This window comes from Gracilinanus agilis, chromosome 1 (genome assembly GCF_016433145.1).
Source record: "Gracilinanus agilis isolate LMUSP501 chromosome 1, AgileGrace, whole genome shotgun sequence".
Lineage (NCBI taxonomy): Eukaryota > Metazoa > Chordata > Mammalia > Didelphimorphia > Didelphidae > Gracilinanus > Gracilinanus agilis.
This window is the reverse complement of record NC_058130.1, coordinates 228,653,439-228,676,125: the sequence shown is the minus strand read 5'-3', so window position 1 is coordinate 228,676,125 and position 22,687 is coordinate 228,653,439. Positions and strand designations below refer to the sequence as shown.

Here is a 22,687-nt window from a genome sequence, read left to right as displayed (position 1 = left end):
CCAGTTGGCAGAGCTGGAAGGTAGTTTGGAACAAGGTCATTAAGGGCCAAAGAAAAGCTAGAATTTGTGGTGGTCAGTGAAATGGTAAGACCTATTCTTTTTTTTTTTTTTAAGGCCTATTCTTTAAGATTAAATATATCTAGTTGGCTTTTAAAATTCTTTGCAGCCTTCTCCACTTTACCTTTCTAGCATTATATTTTACTGCTCTTTACTGGGCTATCCAACCTAGCTTTTCTATTCAATCTCTCCTGATAATTCCATCTCCATCTAGTACCTTTGCACTGAATGTTTCCATTTTTTTTTTTAAACCCTTGTACTTCGGTGTATTGTCTCATAGGTGGAAGATTGGTAAGGGTGGGCAATGGGGGTCAAGTGACTTGCCCAGGGTCACACAGCTGGGAAGTGTCTGAGGCTGGGTTTGAACCTAGGACCTCCTGTCTCTAGGCCTGACTCTCACTCCACTGAGCTACCCAGCTGCCCCTGTTTCCATTTTTTTAATGTATTCCCTCACCTCCATTACCTGGAATCCCTAATTTCCTCCAAAACTGATCAAGTGCTGTTTTCTTCTTGAGACTTTTTCTCACTTCCCTTCCTCCCAACTTTAATTTTTTACCTTCTTCCCCCATTTACTTGTATTTGTTTTATGTATGTGTACTATATAGAATGTAAAGTCCTGGAGAACAGGGACTGTTTCATTTTTGTCTTTCTGTCCCCAGCACTTTTATGGCTTAATAACAGATTTTTTTAAGGATATACCAGGAAGTTAGTGTCATATGCCATAATTATTATAGTTGTTAGCTTAATTGTGGGCAGTAGTTTTTAATGCTGTATATTGTTTTAAAATGTTGTGCTTTAACTTGGTTTATAGAAAATCAGTAATAATCAGCAAAATTTTATTAAGTGTTTACTATGTGCTAGGCATTGTGCTAAGCACTAGTGATATAAAAAGAGGCAAAATATAGTTCTTGCCCTCAAGGAACTTAAAATCTAATGGGGCATGCTAACATATATGCACAAATAAGCTATATGTAAAGGACAAATAGGAAATAATCAGTAGAAGAAAGCCTGGAATTAAGAGGTTCCCAAAAAGGCTGTGTTAGAAGGGGCGGTTGGGGAAGGCTTTCTGTAAAAGTCAGGATTTTAGGTAGCACTTAAAAGAAGCCAAAGGATGTCAGTAGATGAAGTTGAGGAGGGAGAATGTTCCAGGAAACGGGACATAGCTAGAGAAAATGCTGATATGCTATAGGAAAATTTGAGTAAGACAAGAGCAATGTTAGCTGTAGAAGAGTAAAATAGTTTAGAAATTGAGTTTATATTAGATTTCATCTATATTTACAAATAATTGGGAACTGATATCATGAAGTGGTTCTTTAAATGAAGCTAAAAGATCTGTAGGTTTGTTCAGTTAGGGTATTTCATGCCTTGAGAATAGCATAAGCAAAAATGTCCTTAAAGTAGAATGGAGAGTGAAAAGGGAGAGACAGGTTTTCAAGAAACTTCAATAGTAGATTCAGGAGTTTGAATTTCATCACATAAGCAATTTGGAGTAACTTTAAATTAAAGATTTATTAAGGGTATGTTTGTGGTAGTAGGTTTTTTCTGCAGGGTAACAACTGCTGTCACTTTTATCTTCTTACAGTTTTGCTAATGGAGGAATAGAAGATTTTGTTTTATGCATATTTTGATTTAGATATGGTTTGAATTTTTAAAAGGAAAGGATAAATAAACTGAGCAGCAAATGGGGTCTAGTAGGAAGATGTATAGAGCCAGATTTGAATTCTTACTCTTTATACTAATTGTAGCATTGGGCAAGTCAGCCTCAATGAGAGCCTCTTTCCTTCTGTGATTTACCTCCAGTCACACAAAATGGGGAAATATAATATCTGCTTCCAGGGTTGTTGTGAGGAAGCTTTTACAAGCATTAAGTCCATGCGTTTTGTACATGTATAAAGTTTATGGCTATTTTAATTTAAAATGAAGGTACAGATTGGAGGTTAAGAGTCTAGGACAAAGCTAGCTGCAGCTCCTTTTTCTCATTTCACTGCATGAGTGTATGTGTGTATTATATTGTAGATCAAGTTAATCAAGTTACTTTACAGAAGGTCAGCTCAGATGAGTCTCCCATTTCATTTCTGTTGGTCCTTGGGCTGGTCTTATAGCTATTGTGGCCTTCTTGAATCTCATCTAGGCCTTTTATTTTTCCATTCTGTGGTGCACTACCCCCCCTCCCCCAATCCCCCATTTTCTTTTTAAGCCTGTGGACCCCTTGTTCCTTTTTTTCCTGTAGGTCTCTGGGACTCCAGGGCCCTTCAAGTTTTATTCTGTTTTGTTTCTTTTTGCCCACCCTTGCCCTATCCCTTCCTCCCTAAGTTCTCTCTGACTTTTTTGATTTTCCTGAAGCATATAGAATCATAATAGCTGGTAGGGACCTCAGAGACCATTTAATCTAAACCCTTCATTTAAGAGATGAAGAGGCTGAAGCCTTAACATAAGTAATTTTCCTAGTTCCTCAGGAAGCATTACATGTGAGATACACTACGAATTGATAAAGTTGGTTTTATCCTACTCATTAATGAAGGGGAATTATTATGGAGTCTTTAACACAAGTTTTACCACATTAAATTTATTACATAGAAAAATGGAAACCTCCCCCTCTTTTTTTTTTTTAAATCAAAGGAAAGATAAAGGATACTTAGCAAATATTTGAATGTGATTATGGTATAAATGCAAAGAGCTATGAAAGAACCTCACATTACTTGGCTTTTGGAAGACATACTTTAAAAGGGGGAGAGAACCTTCATCTGCCTGTGGCTTAATACATATAGGGTTTTATGCAAGTTATTTCATTAATCTGGGTTTCAATTTTATCATCTTTTAAATTATATAATAGAAATGGGTGGTTTTTCAAGATCCTTTCCACTCCTAAATCCTAGGGACTTACTTGCCATAGCTTATATTTTAACCTTCTAAGGAAGTAAGCAATTTGACCAAATGTATTATTTCTGTTGTGATTTACTATATAACATTATGCAGTAAAAGTTGACATTAGTTTCTCATGTACTTTTCACATTAGGAAATTGTGAAAATCAGTGAAAAATTTATTTTCCTTTTGGAATTTTGTTTGCATTTTTATACCTGGTATATGTTATTTTATCAAACATATATCTTATAAGGCATCTAAAATGAGTCTAAGAAAAATCATGATTTAAATGTCATAGTGGAGTTTACAGTTTTAACAGATTTGTATTGGAATCTTATTTTAATATCATCCCATGATTTCCCAATTTTGTAGCTTAACGGTTTAGTTTTTGGAAGGTCCTTAGAGATCATCAAGTTCAGTTCTCTCCTTTTATACATTTTATTAGGTAGGACAAAGTTATTTGTCCATAGTTAACACAGATATTAAACAAAACTATAATTTTCATTGAGGTCCTTTGACTCCAAATTCAGCATGTAGATAAAAGTTTGGAAAAAACTATAATTTTTGGTGGCCATTTACTTTTTTTTTTTTAAACCCTTAACTTTTGCCTTAAAATTAGTATTAGATATTGGTTCCAAGACAGAAGAGCTGGGAGGACTAGGCAATTGGGGTTTAAGTGACTTATGTAGGGTCAAACAGCTTGTCTGAGGCCACATTTGAACCCAGGGCCCCCTGTCTCCAGGCCTGATGCATTATCCACTAAGCCACCTAGCTACCTTGTGCCACTAAACTTTTGACAGTTGTATTTAGAAAGTCTTTTATGTAAAAACATTTAGTGAATTATTCTGATCCTAAGAGTTCTGTATAAATGGAAATAAAAAATAATTTTGTAAACTGTAAATAAACTTATTTTTGAGAAATTCTTTAAAGTGTAGAATAAAATGGGGCTCATAATTTTTCACTTTTTGTGTAATCAGAATAAACTTGTTTATTATAAATTTGATGCCGACAGCATGTGCTGCCTAGTTAAATAGACCCTTTGTAGAAAATTTGTTCTAACTTTTTTTTCCTTCCTTTTTTAGCGGGGATCTGATGAGCTTCTTTCTTCTGCTATCACCAACGGGCCTTTTACCATGAGCAGTTCGACTCCAACTACAGGTATAGTAAAAATTTGGTTTTAATGTATTGTAGAATAGTTTGTTGTACATAACAAACTTAATTAAATTTGAAATTCTTTTTGATCTAAAAATATAAATCTAAGGAAGGATCAACTGTGACATAGTTAGAATTTTTTTTAATCCTTAAATATTTGTGTTAGAATCTTGTTCTTGAAGCATATGCAGATTTTATTAAAGCCAAAGTATTCAGTGAGTTAGCACAGTTCACTACAGTTACCTAAAATTCTTTGAGGAGGTGTCCGTTGCTTGATGCTTTCAGTTCTCAGCTGTATAATATGATTGCTCTTTTCTTTTGAAATATTTTATCATCAAAATATGATCATTTTAGATTAGAGCAGGGATAGGTAAGCTACTACCCATGGGCCAATTCCAACCCACTGCCTATTTTTGTGTGATCTGTGAGCTAAGAATAGTTTTTACATTTTAAAATAAAGCACTTTTTGTCTCTGACAATAATTTGCTGACCCCAGGATTAGAGAAATTAAACTCTTTACAAAGCATTCTGTAGGAAATATCCTAGAATTTTAGGGCAGGAAGCTGCCTTACAAATTTTCTAATTTAGCCCTTAAATTTTACAGTTAACGAATTGGTGCCAAGAAATACTGATATATATTCAAAAGCCACATAGCTAATAATTTTAATTTGAGGGGAACTAATAGGGGCTGGCATAACAATAGGAAAAAAGGACCAAATTGTTTTATCTTTTCAATATTTTCCCAATAACATGAATGACAATTCTGCCATATGCTATTGAAATTAACCCTTTATTGATCATGTTACAAAACCAACACTGAGCTAATCACAGTAGGCATTCAAAATCAGTTACCAAGCATTTATTAAGTGCTTTCATTGTCTGTGCTAAATACTATGAATATGGAGATAAAGTGACATAATCTCCTCAAGGAGATGACTTTCTAACAGAGGAGAAAGCATGGGTAGTTGAAAGGGGAAGGCACTAGTGATTGGAGGTCAGGGAATGGAATCCCATTAAAGGTCTATAGAAGGGAAGGTGGTATTTGATCTGGTTCTTGAAGGAGGTCATGATTCTTAAGAGGTAGAGGTTTGCAAGGAGAGCATTATAAGCAGTCCAGAGGCAGAGTATGGAGGAAATGGCATGCCTTGTGTTAAAAGGAAAAAGTCCAAGACGGTTGGATTGAAGGAGGACCAGGTTGTGAAGAATCTGTAAGCATTTTTAAAGTATCTACTCTGTGCCAGGTGCTTTGCTAAGTGCCAAGGATACAAAAAAGACATAAACCAGACCCTGTCCTCATGGAAGTCACAAATCTAATGAGAAGGGTCAGAAGAAAATTAAAAAAAAAAAAAAGGTTCCTAAAAGGCTAGAGAAGGGGAGTGTATCTGTGGTGATGAAGTCCTCCTCCAAGGGTGGCTACTAATTGAAGGAGAGGTATAAGTTAAGAAGATGAATATATCAAGTTCTGATAATCATGATGTCTAGGAGAGCAGCTGAGTGGGGTAATGAAGAGAGAATCTCTGAGTGTTTTCCCTGAATGATCTGAGAATCTGGTAGAAGTTTTCCCATGTCCATTCTTTACTCTCTCTAATCAGAGGAAGGTAGGAGCCCTGGGGGAAGGGGGTACTGAGGAGGAGGTATCTTGTAGAATAAATTTCTGAAGATCATGAAATCCTGGGAGCAGCCAGGTGGAAAATAATGATAGAAGAATTAAATGACAAGTTGTGGTTTATATACAATATGAAAAGAAATAGGAGTCTTTAGAATTTAATGGGGAGGAGATGAATGCACCAGTAGGGTGACATGGGCAATCATCTTTCCAATAGTGTAGAAAGTGACTTGTCGTGGAGAGGCTTGGGGCCAAGGAGGTCAATTAGAAATAACAGTAGTGATAAGACTGTAGAATTAAGGGATTGGTTGCCATGTAAGTGGGGAGGTGGGCATGTATAGAAATATAGAAGTAAATGGACAAGATTGGCAACTGGATATGTGGGTGGGGTAAGTGAGGTTGGAGGCAAGAATCACACTTGAATTAGTGTGAGCCTGTGTGATTTGGGTAGTGCCTTTGACTAATAATGAAGTGTGGAAGAAGAGTGAGTATTGGGGTGGTAAAGATAATGGATTTTGTGGAATGTACAGTGAACAATTGGTTATTCAGGACTAGAGCTCAGTAGTAGAGACTAGGTCTAGATTTATACATCTGGGAGTAATCTGTATAGAGACAGTCCCTGAACCCACTGGGAACTGAGCTGAGTAAGAGAGTAGAAGAAGGAAGGGGAAAGCGCAGAAAAGTTAGTGGGAATGACTTGACATACTGGACAAATATTTTCCTGAATATATTAACTAAAGTCCGGGGTTGGTAAGGGAAAGTTTTGTGGAAAAACAGCATTTTTACTATGGTTTTGTAGGATAAACTGTTATTCAGGGAAGAGGAGGAGGGGTTACATATTAGGTGAGTGGGACAGAGCAAAAGCATGGAGACAGGGAACTGAGTCACTTTTTGAGTTGGAGAGTCCAAGAAGATGGTTATTTGGTGCTAACATTCAGAAGATACTTTGGGACAAATCTTGGAGCAATTTGAATACCCAGAAGAGCCTTGAACTTTACCATGTAGCATTAACTTGTTGCAAGTAATGTTTTAGAAATTAGTCAATAGATTAATCTCAGCAGAAGTTACAGCTATAGATTTTGTTATTATCTTCTGTTCCTACCTACAAACCTGTCAGAGAAAAGTATACTCTAGTACTTTAAAAAAAAGTAATTGAATATATGTTCATAACATTTATTTAAAACAGTCAAAATAAATTTCCTCATTGGCCATGGTCAAAAATTTGTCTAATTTTATATTCTGAGTGTTTCTTCTCTATCAGGAGATTGCTTCATCATTAGTCTTAGAATCCTGGTTGGCCATTATACTGATAAGATTTCAACACAGTGGTATCCCAGGAAGAATTAATCTCTCCCTTAATTTGCCCTCTCTTTAATTCCCCTTTCTTCTCTTTTCTTCCTGTTTCCTTGTCTTTCTGTATCCAACTGTTTGCATGTGTTCTTTTTTTCTTTTGATCAGTTCAGATGAGAGTGAAGTTTAAATATAATCTACTCTCCTCTCTCTAAACTCTTCCTCCTTGTTTGTATTGATGCCTATTTGTATAGCCAGATTGTAAAATAATTTTTTCCTAATCTTCCTTACCCATTTTCCCAAAGTCACCCCTTTCCATTCCTTTCTTAAGATCATCAAGACATAACCGAACCATTCTTAAGCTTTGACTGATTTGATTCCCTTTATAAAACCCAGATGACGATAGAATTCTGAGGAAGTATTTCCCTATATTTGAATGTAAACAGTTTATCTTTGTTTAATTCTTTATCAATATCCTTTCAAATTTACGTTTTTGTGTTTCTTCCTGTGTTGTTTGAAGTTCAAAGTTGTTAGGCATTGCTGGTCTTTTCATCAAGAATGCTTGGCAAACCTCTTTTTCAGTGCTTCCAAAGGGATCTAATCAGGGCAAAGACTGATTGTTGCTTCCCTAACCTGAGATCTGCAAGTTCTTGACCTAGGTTTGGATCTGAGCAATACTAGTCTGGTCCTAGACACAGTCCTGACCAGCCAGCTGATGTTGGTTCAGAGTGACAGAATTGTAGGTTCTCCTTTGATCTGGGTTTCCTGCCTTGGTTATTCCTCTGAAAACTGAGCTAGCTTCTAAAAAGTGAGACCCTGCTCTGAGCTTGGGATCTGGGCCAAACCCCTGCTGCTGCTCATTTCTGAACTTCCTTCTTTCTCAGTATTCCACCCATGGCCAACCTGACAGGAAACACCTCTCCAATATAATCTTCGTTGTGAAACTGGGTAGACTAGGTTGACAAAACTGTCAGTTTGCACTTGTCCCTGTCACAGAAACTGGCCTACATGGATCTGGTGTGCCCTAATAAGAGACCTTTTTTTACTCTAGTGCCTGCCCTTTTCCTGGGGGCTGAAATGCTCAGTTCATGTGTTCCTGGCCCAGCTCTGTCCCTACTTTCTGCAGATGTCCTTATCTGTCTGCTTATGCTGAACTGGACTGAACAAATGATTCACTGTGTCTTGGGGGATTGGGGCACGCTGGATTTTTCCATCAAAATTTGATCTGATGTGTTTTCTAGATGAGTCTGGAAGAGAGCTCACCATGTTGCTTCCTTTCACTTTGCCATTTGGTTATGCCACCTCAGAGTCAGACATTCTTAACTTTTTTATAATTTAGAAGTCAGCTAGTCCAACTAATCATAAATCTTTGTGAATCCCTGACAGTCATCTGTTCTCTAATTGCATTCTTCACTGTGACATCTTTCCAGCAAATACGTAGTGATTAATCTAAAAAGAGTTTTCATGAAACAAAAACCTTGATTTCTGTATCTCCTACTCCCAGTGTTTGATTACCACTCCTTAGCTCTTTGTTATTTGCTCTTTAATGTTAATATTAATAGCACTTAATTTTGACTTAAGATACATTTTTGCCATTTTGAAATGTGAAAATGCAATTAGGTACTTCTGGTACTTTGGTTTACTCAGTAGGTGATTTAAGTTTAGAAGAAAAAAATAACAGACACTATTCTGATCCAGATCTACCTAAAGGGCCAGTACTCTGATACTTTAGGTTTGATAAATGCAACTCTTGTAGGTTCAACAGTTAACAAAAAGAGATTTACTTAGTTATAATAGGATATTCCACCAAGAAGAGGCATTGAGGACCACATTGAGTTAATTCATCAGAGGGAAGCTCCCTTCCCAAAGTCATCTATTCTGATCTACCAGCTAAGCTATCAGAGTTCTCCTAGATGTTTTGTACTTTAGTTAGAAGGAAATGGCATAAACAACTCAAGGTTTTAGCCCCATGATTCAACCATGGCTCCAGGAGAGTCCCAATGCTTTTTATTGGAAAGACTAATTTAACTTACCTAGTGGGGAAGGGGTTAGGATATTGTTTCAAGTCATATATACATACATATATTATCTTCTATTTAAATCTTAACAATAAACAAAGGTAGCACTAATTTATACTTCACTTAAAATTTTTAAAAAAAATTCAAGTACTTATTTGTTCTACTTCTATTTAGTCCCTCATATCTGTCAGGATGTGGGTATCTTATTTAGCCATCTTGAATCTTTGTTAATAATTGCATTGATCAGAGTTCTTAAACCTTTCAAAGTTGTTTCCTTAACAGTGTTGTTAGAGTATAAATTGTTCTTCTGGTTCTACTCATTTCACCCTGCATCCATCATAGAAGTTGTAGGTTTCTCTGAAGCTGCCTTTCATAATTTCTTAGTGGCACAGTAGTATTAATTACATCCATATACTATAATTTATTCAGTCTTTGCCAAATGATAGACATCCTCCTCCTAATTTCTAATTCTTTACCACAAAGAGTATTATAAATATTTTTTAGAAATATAGGACTTTTTCTTTTTTTCTTTGATCTTTTTAAGTAGAGACCTAGTAATGGTATTTCTGGGTCAAAGGGTCAGTTTAGTAACTTTTGGGACATAGTTCCAAATTCTTTTCCTGAATGGCTATACCAATTTACAGTTCCACTAACAGTACATAAATGTGCCTGTTTCCTTGTATTCCTTTTTATTTAGGGGGAAAGGTAAGGGTGTTTGTGTGTGTGTGTGTGTGTGTGTGTGTGTGTGTGTGTGTGTGTGTGTGTGNGTAAGGGTGTGTGTGTGTGTGTGTGTGTGTGTGTGTGTGTGTGTGTGTGTGTGTGTGAATCTAATGAATATGAGAACAGCTTTAATTTGAATTTGTCTAATTATTAGTAATTATTAGTAGTAGATAACTTGAATGTCTCATGTACTTTGCTGTTTAAAGAATTACAAAAGGATATATTAGAAGAGCAGTAGGGGGCAGCTAGGTGCTCAGTAGATAGAGAGCCAGGCCTGGAGTCAGGAGGACCTGGGTTCAAATCTAGCCTCAGACATTTACTAGCTTTGTGACCCTGGGTAAGTCACTTAACCCCAGTTGTCTAGTCCTTACCTTTCTTCTGCCTTGGAACTGATGTTACTTCTAAGACAGAAGATAAAGTATTTAGGGGAAAAAAAATCCAGAACAGTGAATTAGTTTATTTTCTAACCATTCTATAATTTTAAACTATGAATTCAATCTCTTGTTGTCGAGTTGGGGAAATATCATTTTTATTTTTTAATAGTTGTTTTTCCCTACACTAAAAGATTTTCCAGAAATATATTGAATTGAATTTGTACCGAGTTAAGGATACACATTGGAAATTTGTTAATTAAATAGAATAGTAAATGAATAAGATTTTGTCATCTTGTTCTTTTCACTAAAAGACACATAGAAAAAAAAATTAGGGTTCTGGTTAATCAAGGTTTTTCTAATTTGAGATCCTTTCTATAGTTCCATGTCAATTTATTGTTTAACATCCTCAATTAAGTCATTAGTTTCAGTAAATTATTTTCAATTTTGTACTTCTAGTGAAAACTCAATAATTTGCCCTGTTTTACTATGGTATGAATTAGAAATCTAATCTAGAGAACATTTTAAAAAGAGATTAGTCTTCATACATTCAAGTATATGCATGAACTGGAACTAAGCTTCAGGAACATTGACAAATAGAAGTATTTAGGAAATTTTTATAGTTAAGAACTCTTGCATTTAGCATAGTAACATCATGTGAGAATAGTTGTGAAGATGTTTTTGAGAAGGGAGAAAAGGTTTGAATTGAGAACTATGGGAATCAGATTAGGGAGTTTATTAAGATAGAGGTAGTCGGTTTGTTGAACCACCCACAAGGGTTTAGATCAGCTTGTATACATTAATTTCCCTTAGATGGCAGGCAGGATGCATATTCTAGGTGAAAGATGGGACATGCCAGAAAGAAGGGAAGAAAGATGATAACTCTTTGCAACAAAGACTTTAGAAGAAGATTATGTGGTTCAGAGAATGTTAAAGCTTTAAGAGACCTTTCAGTTCAGGAACTTCATTTGATACAGTGGACCTGACGCTAAACAGATGCTTGATGGTTTGATAGGAGTTAGAATTGACTGGACTTAGACATTTAGTGGAATTGGGAGGTTGAGAGAGAATGAACACTTGTCAAAGACATCAAACCTTCACTGCTGGAAAGATGATGACAGTTTTTAATTAAAATAGTAAAGTTTGGAGGAGGAGACAGGATTAGGGGGAGAATTTCATTTTAGATATGTGGAGTTGGAGGTGTGAGTGTCACATTCTGATATAGTTGTCTTAAGCATTGATAGTTGGAGATTCAGGACTGGCACTCAAGGAAGACAGCTGGACCTGTAGATGTGGGTGCTAAATGAATCAATGGGAGGGATTTACACATAATGAGGGAGAAAATGAAAGAAAAGAGAAAATATGACTTGTGAGACTGCACTTGACTTAACTGGCCTTAGCCATCTTGCTATTCTATCTTCCTATTTTGCACATAGTAAACACTTAATAAATGCTTTTTCACTTTTTCTTGTCATCAAGTGCATACTCCATTTTCACCTTAATCCACTGTGAATGCTAATCAGATAAATGCTGCCTTTGCTGCTGGAATGGTTATGACCATATCTGCTATATGACTCCCATTTCCCATTCCTGTGACATCACTGTTCCTTGACCACTATCTACAACTATTGCATGTCCTGTCCCCTCATTAGAATGTAAGCTCATTGGGGGCAGGAACTGTCTTTTCTATATTTATATCACCAGTGATAGTGCAATGGCTGATATTGTATCCCTTGAGGATATTACCTTCAACTCCTAGCGGTAACCAATCTTTTCCATTTTTTAGAACATACAAAAAAGAACATCATTTATAGTTATTGAAAATAACAAGGCATTGATAACTTAGGGTGCATATGTTTCTTTCACATAAAATTTTCTCTTTAGATCTCTAATTTTTGCATTCAAATATTATAGTAGACTTTACAGGAGGTATAGTAGTTATGTTTCTTTTGGTTCACAGTGATTGCAAATATCATTCCAGAGTCACATGACTGAATAGACCATTGAATCCAAGAGGGGCCCTCATTTGTTCTGACTCATGCCATATAATTCTTGGAACCTCTGGTGGCCAGATATCCCAGGCTTCCTGCATCCTTCACTTTCTTCTCCAACTGAAATATAGGAAGACTATAAACTTTGGCGGAATGTTTATTGCTGCTTGAAAATAGGTGAAAACTTTGTTACTATGAAATTTACTTTTTGAAAAATTGTGTTTTGTGTGTGTATAATATATGTATATATAAAATATTTTCTTTTCTTTTCTTTTTTCTTTTCTTCTCTTTTCTTTTCTTTTCTTTTCTCTTTTTCTTTTTCTTTTTCTTTTCTTTTCTTCTTTTTTTTTTTTTTTTTGGAGAGAGGCAGCATGGCGTAGTGGATAGAGAGCTGGCCTTGGAGCCAGGAAGACCTGGGTTCAAGTCCTGCCTCTGACATATACTGTGTGACCCTGGGTAAGTCACTTAACCTCTCAGTGCCCTAGGCAACTCTGTAAGACTGTTAAGTTGCAGAGAGGGTGCCGACCTGCATTGGTAGAGGGAGTTTCCTCATTCATGGAGTTCGCTATACCAGTGAAATCACAGGTCTAGTTCTTAATCCCCATTGTATTTCTGTTTTATGGTATTTCTACTTATTTCTATTTTAGAACCTTTTTCATCTTAAAAAGTGAGGGGATTAGACTAAATGATCACTAAGGCCCCTTCCTCCTCTAATGTTTTAGAATTTTTGTTTGTTGAACACAGGATGATCTACAAAATCATGTCAGTTTGAGGATATCAGTTGAAACACCATTTTGTTTCATTCAAGGTCTACACAATGATTTCCTTCCCCTTTCTCACACTATTATGATGTGAACTACCAAACTTGGGATTTAATAAACTGCAATTAATAGTTGTTGCTAAGCTTCATGATTATTAGAGAGGGTCTGTAAATTAGATTAAAAATATTTTAATTGTATTTTGATATAATTGGTTACTAACCATTGCATTTCTATGTATTTTATTTTATGTATTTAAAAACATACTGTGAATAGTTCCAAAGGCTTAAATAGACTACCAAAGGGACCTGTTTTAAAAAATAAGTTAAGAACAACTGATCTAATAAGCTTTTTTTAAAAGTTGAAGTAGGAGTCTAAGAGGAGAAACTTTTCCTGGGAAAACTTGAATTAATTAGATCTGAGGGTTAATAGACCATACACAAAGAGTGAGTACAATTTTGCCAGATTTCTCCAGAGGTTCATATTTCACTACTTTTTTTCCTTTTTAAATGTTCTTTCAAAAATGCACAAAGTAGGGCAGCTGAGTAGCTCAGGGGTTTGAGAGCCAGGCCTAGAGACGGGAGGTCCTAGGTTCAAATCTGGCCTCAGACACTTCTCAGCTGTGTGACCCTGGGCAAGTCACTTGACCCCCATTGCCTACCCTTACCACTCTTCTGCCTTGGAGCCAATTCACAGTATTGACTCCAAGACGGAAGGTAAGGGTTTAAAAAAAAAATGCACAAAGTAAATATAGCATGATAAGTAGAAAGAGTACAGGACTTAGGAGTCAGAAATTTTGATTTCTTTATGAACTGAAGTCTTCAGTTCTAATAAGTGAGTATATCGATATTAAGAATGTAAATATAGTGTTCTTTCCCTGTTGAAGAGCAATAGACCAAGTTGGCATTGATAGGATAAAATCAAATGATCTAGGCATGTTATGAAAATGCCAGAGTCAGAATCTTGGAATTGGAAGGGACCTTAATTATCTAGTCTTTTACAATGTCTTTGATAAATGATAATTTAGACCTTGACAAGTAGTAAGTAAAGATTAATAAGGTCATTTCTAGTAACTGATACCTATTCCCCTACCTTTGTGGCCAAACAGATGACTTCTTTGATACTCAAAGAGAGACTAGAGAGAAAAGAGAAGAGGGTCTAGGACAAAGCCCTTTAGTATACCAACAGCTGAGGAATTGGGATTGGAGTGAGAACAGGTGGTTAGTATTCCATTTTTGAGGTTTAATTTTATTATTTTAATTAAAAATTTTTTTTCAAAAACCTTTACCACCTTCCATCTTTGAATCAGTACTGTATATTAAGAGTGGTAAGGGCTAGGCAATGAGGGAAAGTGACTTGCCCAGGATCACACAACTAGGAAGTATCTCAGTTCAGATTTGAACCCAGGACCTCTTGTCTCTAGGCCTACCTGTCCTCTAATTTACCATTTATTAAAAGAAGTACCAGCCTTGTACATTGTATTAAACTTGCTGCTTTTAATATCTTCATTTACATTGTTAGTTTTTGTATACATTAGTGGTTCCCAAACTTTTTTGGCCTACCGCCCCTTTTCCAGGAAAAGTATTACTTAGCCCCCTGGAAATTAAATTTTTTTATTTTAATAGCAATTAATAGGAAAGATAAATGCACCTGTGGCCATCACCACCTCGCTGGATCGCTGCAGCACCCACCAGGGGGCGGTAGCACCCACTTTGGGAATTACTGGTATATATTTTTCTTGTGATCTGCTTTCTTTGCATTTATTCATCTGAATTTTCCTATGCTTTTCCAGTTTATTAAGGTTTGTTGTTCCTTACAGTATGATAGTATTTCATTAGATTTATTTACTGCATATACTTCAGCAATTTTTTCAAACTTAAAAACTTTTAAGTTTGATATTTATACTTGGTTATTTGCCATAGTTCATTCTGAGATTAATATAGAACTTTTACAATGAAGCATCAGTTGGATCTTGTAAATTCATTCATTATGCTGTACTTTGCACTGTAATAGTATTTATAGAAGAGGGATTTGACACATATAATGAACAAGATTTCCATTTTTCTTTTCTTCCAAAATAGTCTCTCTCTCTTTTTTTTTTTTTTAAAGAAAAAGGAGAAAAGGCAAAAAGAAGAGTAATCCTGTTTTAGGTAATTATAGGTTTAACAAATAGTGAAGTTACTATGTGTGTTCCCTTCTTTAAGCTTTAAAACAAATCTGTACCAGGTTACATTTTTTTCCCCCTCAAAGTTTCTTATGATTTTTTTCCCCAAATTTAGTTCAATTTAATAAATATGCTTTGAGCTCTTACTGTGTATTAGTAGTACACTAAAGACTGAAGCAGATGGAACAGTTTAATAAAAGTTAAGGCAGTATATAATTATGTACCAAGATGAGTAGTATAGACAATGCTGTGGGAATTGTGTAGGAAGAGATCATTTCGGGTTTGGGTAATGAAGAAGGTTTCATATAGGTGATGGGATTTGAATGATGGGGAAGATCTGGACGGGAATTGAGGAATATAATGCCAAATAAGTGGCACATTATTAACCAAAAGGCTCATATAGAAAAGTGAATGTTGTGTTGGGTGATTGTTATAAGGACTGACTTGATTAGAGTGAAGAATTGACTTTGGAGAACACTAGGGAGATAAAAATTGGCTAACATAAAAGGGAAATATTGGGGAAATACGATTGATTACGGTAAGATGGGATCACGTAACCATGATTGGACATCAGGTTAAGAGTTTTGGATATGATTGCCATTGTATGGTGACATGGCATAATGAAAGCAGTGGCATGAAGTTTGAACCAAAAGGGGGTAGAGATTACAAAATTTACAGCAAAATACCTGGAATAGGGTCATTATTTGGAATAGAGTGATAGCACTGGGAAAATATAGATTTGAGACACCTTTCAAAGGAAGAATTTGATAGAATATGGTGATTATGTTGTTCATCCTTTTTTGAAGAAGACTAGTTAATATCATAGGTGATGTCTTGATTTGTGGGTGGTTTGGATTTAAGTGAGGCAGAGTTGCACAAAGTCATCAGTCTCATTCTTTTCCAGAGTCATGGAAGCCCAGTATAGTTTGTAGGAGAAAGACTAATAGATGATTCTGTAGTTTCAGTCTTGGGTGACTGAGATAATCTGGTATTATGGAAGTAGGCAAATTGAGATGGGGAAGAGGAATTGAGTTTGGAGGTGATTTGTAGTTTTAATATTTTTGAGATGAGTGTGGGTAAGGTAAACTAAGTGAAACAACTAGTTGGAGTTCTTGCTAGAGCAAAACAGGCATGTCTACATTATAGCCATGGTATTGTGTTTTCAAGATGTACACACACTCAAAATTTTGGGGAGAGATCTGTCTTCTCAGATCAAGGTACATTTCTCATTGCATCTGAATACCAGGTTCTGTTCTAAATGACTCCTTTTTTGAGGATGAAGTTGTCTTGGCACTGTGGGACAAAGCCCCTTGTAACTCTGGAAATGGCTGATCTTTCCTAGAAGGTAAGGTTCATGGTTCTCTGACATGGATTTTAAAAGTGAGATCTGATTAAAAGTAGGTATGTTGAACAAAAATGGCCTTTGGGCTGACATAGTATACCCCATGTTTGTCAAGTAGATGGGTTATGATGTTAGTAGTACCTGTAATTCCTGACGTTCTCAGTAAAGCCACTGTGAATTATTTTTTTAAAAATCCAAACAAACTGTAGTTTGTTTGCATTTGCATTTGTGTCATTTTTGAATTGGAATAAACATTAAAATAACACAATCAAATTCCCACTCCAATCAAGAATCCTATTTTGTAGTATCTATAAAACTTGAATATTCTGAGGAATGAGAAACTTGCTTTCTCAAAATATATTCCAATTTGGTTAAACAACTTTTAGTTAGAAATTTCTTCCTATAATGTAAACCCTAATTTACCATTGGATTAATTTTATCTATTTGTTCTAAATGCATCTTGTGAAGCCATTTGAAAAAAACAAAACCTCTGCCTTGGAGGTTAGGGTTCTTTAGATATTTGTGGTAGAAGAAATCTAGTTAAACCTCAGGATAATTTAATAATATAAAAGTGGTACCATTGAAAATAATTTTTTGTGTGAATATCTTTTTAGAGAAATTCAATTCAACCAATTTTTACCAAGACTACCATTTATAAGGCATTGTACATTTGCCTAGAAATATCAGTCAATATGTTTTTTAGTTTGTTACATGTGCCTATCTCTCTCTACCTCCTAATTTCTACCTTCTAGTTTCTCTGGTTTTCTTCATCTCAGTTAAAGTCCCATCTTCTTCAAGAAGCTTTTTTTAGTTCTCATTAAACTTAGTGCTTTCTCTCTGAACCTACTCTAAATTTATCCTGTATATATCTTTTTTTGGGTACATAGTTGCATGTTGCCTTCTCTGTTTAACTCTGTACACCTTGAGAGTAGGGACTGCCTTGCCTTTTAGTGTTTCCTTTTTTAAAATGTCTAACTTTCTTTATATTCTCAGAGTTTATTTAGTACAGTGCCTGGCATGTAGTTGACTCTTAAGAAGTGCTTGTTGACTCAATGCTTACTTGACTTACTGAGGTATTTATTAAATGTTTGCTCTATGCCAGGCACCATACTGGACGCTGGAGATCTAAAGGACAAAAGATAGCTAGCTACCTTCAAGGAGTTTATGTTGTATTGAAGGACACAGGTACACACAATGAGATGTAGTGGAAAGAAAATTGTCCCTGGATTCAAACCTGGACCCTGCTGTTTAATACTATTAAGGGTTAATTTTGGTAGGAGTTTGACAAAAGTGAGGAGAGCAGTTGGATAAAACACAGAGTTTAATTTTGAAGAAGTTCAGATAGAAAATAGAAAGAGATTATTACTATAGTACTTTATTACTATACCTAAAATCCTAATCCTACCTAAAATTTCTTTTGAAAAACAAAAAACAAAACAAAACCCTATTCTGTCTTTGAGGACAGGTTCTTCTACCTGGGCAATACCAGGCCTAAATACCTACACTGTGTACCTAAATTTATCCACTACTTACCTACCTAAGCTAATCAATAAACATTAATCACCTACAATCTTCTTAAATCCTTTTCTCTATTCCAATTGTCAGTAGTAAAACTGCCTGTCACAGAGACACAGGCAGAGTTCCTGTTCTCTAGGGAATCCCAAGACAAAAGTTCTCAACTCTCAACTGTCTCTTATATATCTCATCTCCTAGGTAATGGAATCTTCAGCTCTGGATCACCCTCTTCTCAGCTAGCCTGCTCTTAAAGAGACAGAGGGAGATTTTAAAAATCCCTTTAATACTACTTATGATTGTTGACCTACTTGACCTAAGTTTTCTCATTTATGAAATTAGAGAGTTAGACTAGATCAGCAGTTCTCATAGTGTGGTCCTTGAACTCCTGGAGGTCTCTGAGACCCTTTTGTAAGTCTTCAATGTTAAAATGTTTGATTCACAGCATTAAGATTTTTTGCTGATTAAAATTACCCTCTTTTCTGACTACATACCTACATGAGGCTGCATTTTCTTTCCATGCTTAAACTAAAACAACATATAACAGATTGAATTCAGAAGCAGGTATAAAAATCTGGCTGTCTTATGTCAAGCATTAAGAGTATTTGCAAATATATGTAAAATAATGCAATTCTTAAATTTTTTTGTTTTGTTTTAGAACACAGTTTTTTGAAAAAATAAGAATACATTATGTTAACATGTAATAGTTGCATTAATATTTTTAAATTATAAGTTTTAATTTCTAATATGGTAAATATTGATAGAACCAAGATAAACAAAAGTTCTTTGGAGTCATCAATTTTTAAGATAATTTGCAGATCTGAGATAAAAATATTTGAAAACTGCTGGATATCTCCACTTCTATATCAGTGCACCTATTATCATATAAGCTATAAGCTCTTAAAGCCTAAAACTTCACCAAAACTTTTGGCATACCCTGCAAATGATCTTCATCAGTTCATGTAAGTCATATGTTTATCTTTTTGGATAGGGAGTGGGGAGGATGGTGATTTATGATATGACTGTTGAACATCCAGTCTGAAAACTGATAGACTGCATGCAAACATGGAACCTAGGGGAGATACCAGAGTACATATGTAGATCAGGAAGTAGTCTGGGCAGAGAGTGTGATGAGATGATCTTGTGCCATATGAATGATGGTCCAGTAAAAGGGACTCTGAAGAATAGACAGTTGGGAGAACCAGGAAGAAAACAAGATGGTTCTATGAAAGGGATTCTGAAGAACAGATAGAGCATCCAGAAGAAGAGGGTAGCCAGCATTGTCAGATGCTTCAGAGAGGTAAGGAGGATGAGGACTGAGAAAAAGCCATTGGATTTGGTGATGAGGAAAAATCATTGCGACCTCTAGTAAAGGCGTTGATACGAAAGATTCCAGTCAAAATCATATCCTTCAGAACCTACTCCAGAGTAATGACAAATATGAAATGTAGCAAAGAATCAACAAATTGTCTCAGGAGACAAAGCTTCCAAGTTTTATAGACTTCTAGTGTAGGGAAGTGTTTGCCATAAAACTGGACTCAAGTATATGGCCTTAGATGTACAACTAAGGTTGAGGCTTACTTTCTAGTTAGAGACTGTGTGAGGACACATTGCTGGTCCCCAGGCATTTTCCTTGTCTGTCTATAAAACAGTGATTCCCAAAGTGGGTGCCACCACCCCCTAGTGGGTGCTGCAGTGATCCAGGGTGGCAGTGATAGCCACAGATGCATTTATCTTTCCTATTAATTGCTATTAAAATTTAAAAAAAAAATTCATTTCCAGGGGGCTAAGTAATATTTTTTCTGGAAAGGGGGCAGTAGGCCAAAAAAATTTGGAAACCACTGGTCTATAAGGTGGGGAGGAGGCAAGAACAACACAATAGAAAGTCCCAAACCCCTTATTGTTTCAAAAAACTGAACTAGTTTTAAAAACTATAATGGACAAACCATTACTTTATTAGATCAAAAAAAGAAGAAAACCAAATTTCCAAAATGAGAAATTGGCATTCACAACACATAAAGGAAATATTGCAAAAATATTTTTGTAATATTTTGCCAATAAAACCATTAACTTAAAGTAAAACATATTTACAGAAACAAAAATATCTAAGAGTTTCCTGGGGGTTGGGGGAGAGAGAGAGCAAGAACATGAATCATGTAAACATGAAAAAAAATTTTCTTAAAAAAAAATATCTGTGAGTAAAACAAGAAGTAGAAAATTTAAACAATCCAAATTCAGAAATAAAAAAAATTAAAGGAACCATAAATACACAGAGAACATCTTTATTTATTTATTTATTTATTTATTTATTTATTTAGGAATTAAAGCAAATTATATCAAAATTTACAAGAACAGTTTACTTCCAATATTACTTAAGCTACACATCCCCCCATCTCCCTTCTCTCTGCCATGCCCCCCCTCAAAAAAAAACAAAACACCCATACATTCTCATTTGAGGCAAATAGGAATATTTTTGACCAGATCAGGAAAAGTTGGAGCAGAGAAAGAAACATATAGATTAATATTTCTAATGAATATTGATATAAATGTATTGAATAAAATATTTGCAAAGGCTTTTGTTGTATATTCAAAGCTTTTTGAATATGATAAGATTCCATTTATACTAGAAATACTGGATTGGTTCTACATGAAAAAACCAGGTAGACCATATAGGTAACAAAAACAATGAAAATGAGTTACATGGATATATGCAAGAAGAACTTTTGATATAATATACCTATGTATGTTAGACATTTAAAAAAAGCAAAAGAATTAAAAGACTTTTGCTTAATGTGGTTGGCTATTACTTGCTTCAGACCTTGTGTTGCCATTATCTGTAATAGAGAAAATTAGGTACTTTTCCAATACTAGCAGGAATAAAGCAAAAATAGATAATTTTTTCTACTTTTATTTGATAAAGTTATAGAATGTCTGCAACTAGCAGTCAGGAAAAGATGAAGGCATAAGCATAGACAGAGATAAAATGATGGCTCTAGCTCTAGGCAGCTTTTTACTCCCATTTTGGTTCCCTGCTACCTACTCTTTTCTACCTAATATTGAAATTCTCACATATGGGATCTGATGCTCTTAGTAAGCATTCAACTTGTCTAGACCTGGCTTCAGTTGCCCCATTCTACTTTTCTCTTCTAGCTTTGAGAATAATAATTAAACTATCACTACCATTTTATGTCAGTTAATTGCTATGTGACTCCCATCACCATTCCACTGAGTTCCCTACTTGCTGGTCCTCCCCATTATTGTCTTCCTTTATCAGAATGTAAACTTATTCGTGGACTATTACTTGCTTATATTTATATGCCTAATACTTAGCAGTGTTTCTACAAATACTTTTTTATTCATTTGTTCATTCATGTGTTGGTTTTAGATAACCCAAGAGATTTAACTGTAAAACAATAACAAGTTAATGTATTTGGATACACAAACCTTTCCCCCCTACAAAGATGATCAGTTTGTCTGTTATTAGCAGAACTCTCTAAGAAGAGAAAGAATGAAATTGCAGTCTAATAAATTGTCTATGAAAGAATATGATGGCACTATTCAGACTCATGTATATAACTGTAAAATACTTTCTAGAAATAAAGGAAGACAAGTAATTGAAGTGAATATGATTGTTCATCAGTCCATGCTAATACAGAAAAAATAATTATCTCAATTTAAATACATAAATACATACGTACTTACATACATACATGTGTATAGATTTGCCATATCAATAAAAATTACCGAGGTGGGGTTACTTTACAAAATTAGAAAAAATATAATTCATATAAAGAGTAGGTCAAGTATCTATAAAGAAGTGAGACTAGTACAAATGAAGAGAACTTAGCATTGCAATACATGAAACTATAAAGCATTAGTTCAAAGTTAACAAATTTAAAAAAAGAAAAGTTGATCAACAGAACACATTTGCTTCTTATTTGTTTTTAATATATTTTTAACATTTTGAGTTCCAAATTCTCTTTCCTCTAGTCCCTCTCCTACCCATTGAGAAAGCAAGCAATGATATCCATTATACATGTGAATTCATGTAAAACATTATAGAACAACACATTTGTTAAGTAATCTAAGAGCAAATGAATATAACCTAGTTCTGTAACTCCAAGTATTTCTACCACTGAAGTATAAGTACTCCCTGTTATACAAAAAGTGCTACAAAATATTGAGAGAAGTTTAGTAGAAATTAGGTTAAGATTTTAAGATGTCATAACTGAAAAGCTGTGATAAGTTTCAAATCGATATTACATAAAATTGAAAAATTTTTGCACAAGCAAAGTCAACACAGAATTTGAAGGGAATCATTCAGCTGGGAGAGTAATCTTGGTTGTATATCACTGCCAAAGGTCTGTTGGTTAGTAAACAAATAAACACACACAATGCATAAAATAGAAAATTTATATACATAATGAAGAACAAGTTCTCTAACCAAGTGGCCATATGGTCAAAGGATTGAAAGACTTTTAAAAAGAAAAAAGTGCAAAGCATCAATAATCATGTGAAAGAATACTCCAGATCAATTGTGACAAACTCAAGTAGAAACAGATCTATGCATAGAATAATCATAAATTAACATTGTTATATTTTTATTTATTAAACATTTATCACTTACATTATAATCTGGCTCCCTACAAGCCCTTGGAAGTCTTGGGGGCAGTGAATTTGTTATTTCTGCACTAAATAAGAATATTGAAAGTTAAGTTATTCATTGTGTAAGTATGGCCTCTTTTTCTCCTTTGGTGGATTGGGGAACTATAGATGCAGGATATTTTTATTTATATATATGTGTGTGTGTATATATATATATATATGTATATATATATATATA

General features: G+C 34.9%; 1 protein-coding gene across 1 annotated transcript in view; it reads left to right on the top strand.

Moving 5' to 3' along the window:
- The window catches only part of PTBP3 (polypyrimidine tract binding protein 3), a 118,347-nt gene that overhangs the window by 44,583 nt on the left and 51,077 nt on the right, over nt 1–22,687 (top strand). Inside the window, exons 3-4 of the mRNA XM_044660463.1 lie at nt 2,074–2,102; nt 4,003–4,078. Of these exons, the coding sequence (XP_044516398.1) occupies nt 2,074–2,102; nt 4,003–4,078 (105 nt within the window). The remainder of the gene's footprint in view (nt 1–2,073; nt 2,103–4,002; nt 4,079–22,687) is intronic.